The sequence below is a fragment of the Oryza sativa genome, chromosome 8 (genome assembly GCF_034140825.1).
Source record: "Oryza sativa Japonica Group chromosome 8, ASM3414082v1".
NCBI classification, from domain to species: Eukaryota; Viridiplantae; Streptophyta; class Magnoliopsida; order Poales; family Poaceae; genus Oryza; species Oryza sativa.
In genome coordinates, this window is record NC_089042.1 from 21413135 (window position 1) to 21423072 (window position 9938).

At 45.9% G+C, this 9938-nt stretch overlaps 1 protein-coding gene across 1 annotated transcript; it reads left to right on the forward strand.

Annotated features, from left to right (window-relative positions):
• Window positions 1-5649: 5649 nt before the first annotated feature.
• On the forward strand, window positions 5650-6577 carry LOC4345672 (mini zinc finger protein 4-like). Its single transcript, NM_001422579.1, has one exon. The coding sequence runs from the start codon at window positions 5868-5870 to the stop codon at window positions 6240-6242; it is 375 nt and encodes a 124-aa protein (NP_001409508.1). The 5' UTR covers window positions 5650-5867; the 3' UTR covers window positions 6243-6577.
• Window positions 6578-9938: the final 3361 nt, after the last annotated feature.

Here is a 9938-nt window from a genome sequence, read left to right on the forward strand (position 1 = left end):
TGGTCGAATTACGACTACTGTCTGGTCCTCGACCAGCGATGTAGCGTTTCTCCCACTTTCCACTTTAAGTGGTCAAGTTATGACTACTGCCTGGTCCTTGACCAGCGATGTAGCGTTTCTCCCACTTTCCACTTCAAGTGGTCGAGTTACGACTACTGCCTGGTCCTCGACCAGCGATGTAGCGTTTCTCCCACTATTTCCACTTCAAGTGGTCGAGTTACGACTACTGCCTGGTCCTCGACCAGCGATGTAGCGTTTCTTCCACTATTTCCACTTCTAGTGGTCGAGTTACGACTACTGCCTGGTCCTCGACCAGCGACGTAGCGTCTCTCCCACTATTTCCACTCCAAGTGGTCAAGTTACGACTACTGCCTGGTCGTCGACCAGCGACGTAGCGTCTCTCTCACTACCTCTATTTCAACAAAGTTGATAGCAGGTACACAATATCGCCAAGTGTTTTACCCAGAGATCCCTTACCACGACGACACCTAGCGTTGAAACCTATCCTGTTGTCCCTTTACGCCGTCCTGACAAGGCCTCCAAGGAACCTAAGGGATCTTCGTCTGGGGACGCCCAGAGCCGATAAGGCCTTGTCGGATCCTTCAGAGACGAAAGACCAGGTAAGATCTGGTCGTGTAAGAGTTCTCGCCGTGCGTATTAACCAAGCCGTGTAATCAGAAACTGAGCTTTCCAACTTCACGGCTGGGGGCTAGGATCAGTGCTTATTCAACCAAGACAGGTCAAGGGTCCAAGAGCCTTCTCCTCCGAGAACGATTCTCCGACGACAAGGCTGGGGGCTAGGGAGAGTGTACAACTCAAACGACTGACCAAAGTCGTGAACTGAGAAGACACTCTTACACAAAACATTGGTGGGTAAATTTGATTCATTTTCAGTTTACCATACATATTATAACATGTCACCCTTTGAGCATTCGCTTGGGGGCTATTTCTATCTAATATTCTTTTCTGAGTATTGATTTCAGGAAAATTCTATTCGACATTGACGAGGGCTCTATGTCTCTATGGTTCTACACCAAGATCAACTAAGGCGAGTACGACCAATGTCGACAAGGCTCCGTCGCAGACTCTACGCCTTCTCGATCACTCGAGAACGGTTGGTGGATCTCGACAAGGAATACGGAATGAAAAGATGGTGTACCCGCCGAGATAAAATTTCTTGACTTCAATCCAAATTCTCGATTACAACAAGACGTGAGACTTAGTTGTACGCTCTGTACTTTCTCGGTCGACATCAGAGATTGACTTAGACAAACCCTTTCGGTGCCCGCACGAGGCCGACAAAGGAAGTCCAACGTTTTCTCTAAACTCACCGAGAACGGTCGCATGAGCTCGATAACAGTTACTCCAATGTCTGCGCGCGGCTGAGAATATGAACTCGTTCATTTGCATTGAAGTCGGGGGCTACTGTCATGGTTATGGATACCACATACCTAATAGTAGTTGACTAAATCTCGGCAGGATCCACCACATACCATGTCTTATATGGAAACTGACCTCGAGGGAGTTCCGGATAAGGAAAGACAACCAGAGTTCTACATGGAAACGACAAGGACTACTCGGATTGTATCCATATTGGTTTCCCTAGTTCTACTTGGACAAGGGGACACCTATGGGTATAAATACAAGCCCCCCTAGGAGGACAAGAGGACACACCCACCATGACACAAGACAATCGACAGAAGATCGACACGATCAACACCCGACATGATCAACACCCAACACAATCAACATAGAAGCCTACATACGCCAAGACACGCCGTCGAATATCGACTTCAGGGATAGGCATGGCTATTCTCCTACGGTGTCTCCGGATACCGTCAGGAGATATGAAAGCGCTATCTCTGATCTCGCCGGGCACGGATTCGAGGAGGAAGACTACCCTGTTGTCGACTACAAGTCAGACCTTCAAACCATCATGTCGACAACAGTTAGATAGGCTACCCTACATATTGTACTGGTGAGATTATGGTGAATAAAAAGCAACATCGGCTCCGGCCAACAGGATGTAGGGCTATTACCTGACCACTCAGGGGCCCGAACCTGTATAAAAATCTTCGTCCCCATCTCTTTTACCTTAGTCTCACGTATATCCTAGCACCAACGATCCTCATACTGTCCAAATACCGTAGTTGCGACATCCAACGTCGACACGTCTCCTCTCTAAGATAACGAGGAGTGCGATGGACTACTCCTCTTCACTATGTCGGACCTGGACTCCATGATGCCAACACAATCGTAGCCACCGCGTTCCCTCCTCATCCCCAGCGCTGGCCAATGTTGCTTCCTTTATGACCCCAGCATCAATCGTCGCCTTCACTTCCCCATCCAGAGTAGACGTTGTCATGCCCTCATGCTCCACTCCTACTATTGTTGCGCTAGGGATCCACTCTGCCTCAAGATCCAGAGGTGGCTCATCCCGCGAAGCACCAATGTCATAGCGAGTGGCCTCCTTGACTGCCCATCTTGGAGCTCGGGACGGTTTTCACCGTCTCCACCTCTAGATTCGGCCTCAACGACGATGATAGTCCATAGTGGATCTGACCTTGGAAGAGGCGGTGAGCAGCTCTTATTCCTTTGTCGTGCTCCCATGGCCTCGATGATGACAACTCAGATGCTCGAGCTTTATCAGCGACAATGGATTCGACAATGGTGAAAATGGCGGGTAATGGATCCAGCCATGGCGACAATGGAGAGGACGATATCCAACCACGATGACAGTGCAGGCCTCAACAACAATGACGGGTGCTGGATCTAGCCTTGACGACAACACCACTACGGAAATGGGCTGGGGCTGGATTTTTTTTTTTTTTTGCCAAATTTTAACGTGAGTAACAACCTGTGCAACCGAGCCACTACGAATGAGGATATATTCGTAATGGATCAAAACCATGCATTACATACAATGGTATCACATATTCGGCAAACCATTATATCTCGTACAATTTAATCTTGACCCATCGGTGATGAGCGGTCTATGCAGTGCTTTTTTTCCCCTTAGTTTAGCATTCTGCTTGAGAGTTGAGAGAACTAAACTAGTTCCAACTAACAAGTACTCTCTCCGGATTTTAATGTACGACGCTATTGATTTTTTAACCAACATTTGACCATTCGTCTTATTCAAATTTTTTATATAAGTATAAAAATACTTATATATATCATGCTTAAAGAACATTTGATGATAAATCAAGTCACAATAAAATAAATGACAATTACATAAAAACTAATAATACGATAGGTCAAACGTTTGTCAAAAAATTAACAGCGTCATACATTAAAATACGGAGAGAGTATATAACATCAGTAAATTAACACATATCCCTAGCTTGCACCGAAGATACATATATACCACCGCACATCCAAAGCGCAGACCGGACCACAAAACAGTACACACATGGATGGAAGCGAGACAAGCAGCCACATTGCATTGCACAGAAACAGCACAAACTGCTCATATCTCAGCTAGCTAGCTACAGACCTACACAGTTGATTACTAGTATTCATCAAGCTGGCTCCATCCTGTCATGCTCGCGACCCTGTTCTTCCATGACAGCATACTATATATACACTGAAGCAAATTAAGCAGCAGGAAACTAATTAATAATAACACGAACAAAAACTAATAAAAGAGAAAACACACAACAACGTTTGTCCAGGAATCTGGGCGTTCTGGCTCCATCAATGCGGTACGTTGCGACTGTATACACACCAATTTTTGCAACCAGGTGCATCGCTGCGTACTCCCTCCTCACCTCTAACCCTGCACATGCTGCAACAGTAGGGTGAAACCTATGCAACAGTGGAGCCGGCAATGCAATTGCACCGCTAGCTAATTAAGGCTATGATTGATTGAGCTACGAGTAAGATAATATAAATGATTGAAAAGCAAACAAAATAATTTATAAGTAAAGCTTTTATATTTGTATTATTAGCGGTTTAAAATCAAATCTGGATCAAGAATATACTACATGCAATGAAAAAACCCCAAACTGATCAACTCTGAAATTATGGTCCAAAATTTAAGTTTTGATTGTGGCTCATAAGCCAACAAACAGACGTAGACAGTGAGAAGGCTATGTTCTTTGGGGAAGGTTGGAAACCTTTCCTTCTAAACACGCAAAACAGAACAAGGGAATAACACATGATTAATTAAGTATTAGCTAAATAAATTAATAAGATTTTAAAAAGCAAAGCTTTTTGAGAAAAAAAACACACCATTTAATAATTTGATGAGTATGAGCGCGGAAAAACAAGAGAGGATAAGTTGAAAAAAATACTTGCACTATCCCAAAATATAATGAGTTTTGGTTTGTTGATATATATCCTAACATTACGAATCTGGATATGCTCTGCCCATACTACTAAAATATATTTCATCCAACCTGGGAGTAGTATAGAACACGGCCTATAGTTAGGCTAGAACACGTGCACAGTGAGGGCCCGGTTTGGTAGCTACTACGTGCCGGTGCCGGCCATCGTCGTCGCAGATCGATCGGGAACTGGTCAAGCAAGCTAACCTAGCCAAGATAATGGAGCAAGGGCCAAGAGCTAAGCATGCAAAATGCAATGCAACCCAGCTGCCAACCTTCAGTATCTCGCTAGCCTGGCGCTCCCGTACTCTCTCCTCTCCTTCATTCCCAATCACCAGCTCCTGCCCCCACATGTACTCATAGGCTTAGCTTAGCCTTTTGACCTACCTACCTTCTCTTGTTAGCTAGCTAAGTTTCACCTCATGAACCCTAGCTTTGGTTGGTCCATTATTTCATTTTTCTCACACCAAGAAATCAATCAAAGAAAGAGCCTCACTACGGTGATATCTATTGGTAGTAGAAATTAATTTGAACCATTAATCTCATTTGATTGAAGGGTTCAGATATTTTTATACTACCACCCTAGTTATTACAAACGTGGAGGCCATTATTATCCAAAAAAAATATATGCGGAGAAGTATAATCATTATTTAGTAGTGACTAAACTATTATTTCTTCTTTTTTGTTTTTTTATGGAATATGAACAATACCATGACCACACATTGATCTAGCCAAAAAAAACATATATAACACTGTTACCCTAATCATTGTATTAGTAAATTACTGATTTACCCTTAATATACCACCAGTAGAGAGCACCGGAGTATCGCTCCCAAAGAAAATACCAAATGGGTGCATGCATGCTAGAGTACTATACCAAAATCTAGCTAGTTGCAGATATGAGATAGCTACCTATAGGAGGAGTAGAGATGATATATACATAAATGTAGAGTAAATTCAATAATAATAACTAGTGGAGTAGTAGTATGTAATAGGTGTGTCTGTATGTGTCATAAAACCCAATATAATGTGTGGTAATTGCATATATGGCCCAAGAATTAAAGAAAGGAACATGTGTATAGTGCAAGAGGAGAGGAACGAAGTGTACAGTGGGTATAGTAGTGGTGCATGTTTGGCTGTGTTGCAACAGTGAGGTGGAATTGGCTGGACCATCAATTCGGCCAGCCAGAACATTAGCTAGCCCCTCTTAGGTCTTCCATCGGTCGATCTCCCAATCCACAGGGCGTGAATGTATGAAAGGCTCTTGCCATGTGAGAGCTTTATGCATCCATCCATCCATGCACACACGCCATCAAACCTCGCCATTGCCATTGCTATTAGGTACGTTGGTGTAGTCGCGCCAACGTCGAATGAGCTATAATTATCGTCTATCCCGGCTATAAATCTCGATCTCCCTGCACACTGTGTGTGTGCATGATCTCATCGTCTTCTCCTCCAGCTCGATCGATAGATAGATAGTTCGAGCTAAACTGATTGATCTTGCCACGAAAATTTCTTTGGTTGTTAGTTGTTCGGGAGATGATGAAGAGGATGGTAATCTTGAGGCGGTGCGAGCCGCCGCCGCCGCAGCCTGCGGCGGCGGTGGTGGCGGCGATGGGAGGTTGCTGCGGGAGGGTGAGGTACGGCGAGTGCAGGCGGAACCACGCGGCGAGGATGGGCGGCCACGCGGTGGACGGGTGCCGCGAGTTCCTCGCCGAGGGGGAGGAGGGCACCGGCGGCGCGCTCCGGTGCGCCGCGTGCGGATGCCACCGCAGCTTCCACCGCCGGGTGGTGGTGGTGCAGCAATGCTGCGCCTGCGACACCGCGGCGGCGGCGGCGGCAGCCGGGGGATGGGAGTGGCGGGACTGCTCGCCGGAGTCGTCCTCCTCGGCGTCCAGCACCACGGCCAGCTAGCAAGAAAGAGATCAATTCGTGCGGCGCGGCGGCGGCGGCGGCGGCGACCAGCATGTCACGCTTCGTCCATGGCGAGATCTCTCGATCATCACCAGGTGTTCGACTGCATCATATTCATATCCATCCATGAAACTTGTTGTCTCCTCGATCGTCGATCTCCTTTTGCACGCTGAATTTGTTACTGCCGCCTCTTGTGTTCTTCTCTGACTGGGCTAGCTAGTGAGTGATGAGCGTATGATTACATCCTTACTTATTATTATTGTTTCTCATAATTTAGTCTACTGCTACTGGTTATATTGATTTAATTGTACGTAACTACTCCCTATTATCAAGTCATCTCTCTCGCTCTGTGTTGATCTGTATGTTTATTTTTTTGTTGGATCTTAATTTCTGCTACCCATATGGTTGAATTTTGTTCTTTCAAACTCAAAAGCTTTGCGTGTTAACGTATTAGATGGACCCTTGGTTAATTAAATTCTCAGTCAACTGATGCACACACTCCAAATTCCCAAATTTAAGGGAAGGTCAACAATTTGAATAGTCAGCCGAAGCACTACAACGTACTTTTATGGAAATATTTATTGCAAAGTGATATATTTATACTTTTGTTAAAGTATTTTTTAAGATAAATCTATTCTTATAATTTTTATATTTTCAAACTCAACAATTCAACAATTTAAGAATTAGTGATGATTTATATTCTCAAGATTTAACTTAAACATTATCCTAAACGACTTACTTCACGACACGAGTACGGACATATCTCCAAAGAGATAGTATTGTATTAGACTTCATTTTGTCGTTGATTTTTATTTTAGTTATATGCCGGTAGAGTTCTACTGGCAATCTACTACTAATTAATCTAGCTAGTGTGGTATAATGAGGCTATGTTTAGAACACATTTTATTTTTCATGGAAGATTTGGTTAACAGACTGTCTGGCTACTGTGGTCTCTAATATTTCTGCTGCCTGCCTGAATTTTTCTGTCAATTGATGCATGCACTCCAAATTCTCAAAATTGACATAGATGAGGGAAATTCTATTTCATACCACATGGCAAGTTTTAGTTCCGCGGGAAACTGGAACTTGTACTACATTAATTCCAAATTGGGCAGATATTGCTTTGGTGCATAAACATCGAAACACACATTTAATATGCAAAGAATATGCATGCATGTTTTCATGCTGATGAACAGCTTTAGCGCATATATCCATGAATGGGCATGGAGTACACTGAATTACTAGCTAGAACAGCCGCGACCTTACACTGTTCTGTTCAGATTTAATCCCTCGCCACGTACTACTGCTGTTCCCCCTATCTCATATTATAAGTTTGTACTAATTAAGTTAAACATTCTTAAATTTGATTAAATTTATAGAAAAATGTAGTGACATGCTATACAACACCAAATTAGTTTTATTAAATCTATCACTAAATATACTTTTATATACAGCATAGAACATTTATTTTTTGTTGGAGATGCTCATACATACATTTTTCTACAAATGTGGTTAATTAAACTTACCAAAGTTTAACTTAGGATAAACGAAAATACTAACTTGTACTAACATGGAACGGGCCGTGTACTACTACTAGGACCCTGTTGCACTATAACTACTGTAGCTAGTGCCTGCAAGCAGCATTTCATTCAGTGCTAGTAAAGTTTTTGGCGCCAATAAATAGTGGGATGTGTGCATGCAATTCATGGCGCTGTTCGTGGACACGAACCACATTTTTATTTTGACATTTATGTGGTAGGAAAAGTTAGTTAGATAGATAGATAGCTAGATAGATAGATAGATAGATAGATAGGCGTGTGTGTGTACATGTACATTGCATGCATATGTGTCCTTGGACCTCTGATGGATCAATACGTAGTACGTACTCACCTCGACAGGAGCATAAAAGAATAGCACGGCAACAACAATAATAACATTAATTCCCAGAGAAATCGCCGTGCGCGTTATTGCGATTAAATGGTTAATAAATCTTCGTTGCCACTATATTCTGATTGGCATTCTTGATCTGTTGGTCGTTTAATTAGTCTGCAACAGCGACAGATCGAGGCCGAGAGAGAGAGGAATTCAGGGCCATTTTAAATTGATGCCAAAATGAGCCCTACCAATCTGTTTGGTAGTTTGAATAGTGAATGTAATGGCTTGGTTTGAAGCCAAGTGAATGGTTAATGCCCATGATTAATTCGACATAATTCTATAACTTTCTTAAGTATAATATAAATTTTGGCTTTCAATTGGTATCAATCTAAATCCATTCACCTAAAATGCTACCCTACCAAAATATGCTTAAGTTTTGGCACTACCAATACTTTGGTAGGGCACTAAACCAAACAAGCCCTCAAATTCAGCCCATATAAAATAAGTCCACCATTTGTGGTTTGCGCCCCCCCCCCCCCTCCCCCATCGAATCACCGAAAACGGCTCGAAATCGGTGTTTTTGCCCTAGTTTTATCGATTTCAACCGAATCCTACCGGTTTCAAGCCGGCTCAACCACGAGTTTCAGGCGGTTTTCAACGTATTCGCGAGCTTGCCCTCCTTGCTCGGGTCATCGCGCTGGCGGCCGCCGCGTCGTCGTCGGTCGCCGGTTAGCCAAACAATAGCCCTGAGGACAATCTCGGCAATGCACATCGGTATGGGCCGTAGAGGCCTAGTGGGCCGTGATGTGCACTCAATAACAAGGAGACAGGCCTGTTTTGAAACTTCACGAACAGACCAAGGAAAAAGTACACCGAAGGTCCCTCAACTTGTCATCGAGCTACGAAATCGTCCCCAAACCATAAAACCAGATATATCACGTCCCTCAACTTATAAAACCGTTCACTTTAGGTCCTTCGGTGGTTTTGGCTCCGGTTTTATCTAACGTGGCGGCTAAGTCAGCGTGGGACCCGCATGTCAGGATGCCACACACCCCCTCTCTCTCTCCCCTCCTCTCCCTTCGTCCTCCTTCCTCTCTCACTTTTCACTTCAATGGGCAGCCAGCCGACGGGTGGGGAGACGGTCGCTGGGCAAGGATGGAGAGGATGTCCGGCGGCCGACGACGCGGGAGAAGGGGAAAGCAGCGGCGGCGGGAGCACGGGGGGAGATCGAAGAGGACAGGGGGAGCACGGCGGCGGCAGTGACCTCTTGTCTCCCCGACCTCAGCCTGTCTTCACCACCGAGCGCCGCTGCCGTTCTTCTCCCTTGCCGGCCACCGGCCACGCCGTGAGCCACCAAGGTCGGGGACGCGGCGGTCGAGAGTGGTGGAGGAGCGAAGGGTCGAAGCGAAGCCCGTCGGTGCAGCGGCGAAGAGGAACCCACCGAGGAGTGCTAGGACCACGTCGGCGTCAACATGCACTTGGTCTCGATGAAGAAAACGGAGAAGCCATCGTCCCCGTAGCCATGCCGCCTCCACAGTGCCCGCTCCACCTCCACACCCATCGCTGCGACGCCGCGACGCCAACCTCAACATCCACCGCCGCGACGCCCGCCTCCGCATCCACCGCCGCGACGCCCGCCTCCGTGCCAACCGCCGCGGTGCCCGCCTCCGCACCTACCGCCGCCACGCCCCGCCCCGCCTTTGCCTCTGCGCCCACCACGGCGCCCGTCGACGCCCACCGTCACGTCGCCCGGCCCTGCCTCCGCCACCTCGTCGCCCACCGCCGCAGCGTCCGTCGCGTCGCCCAGCCCCACCTCCGTCG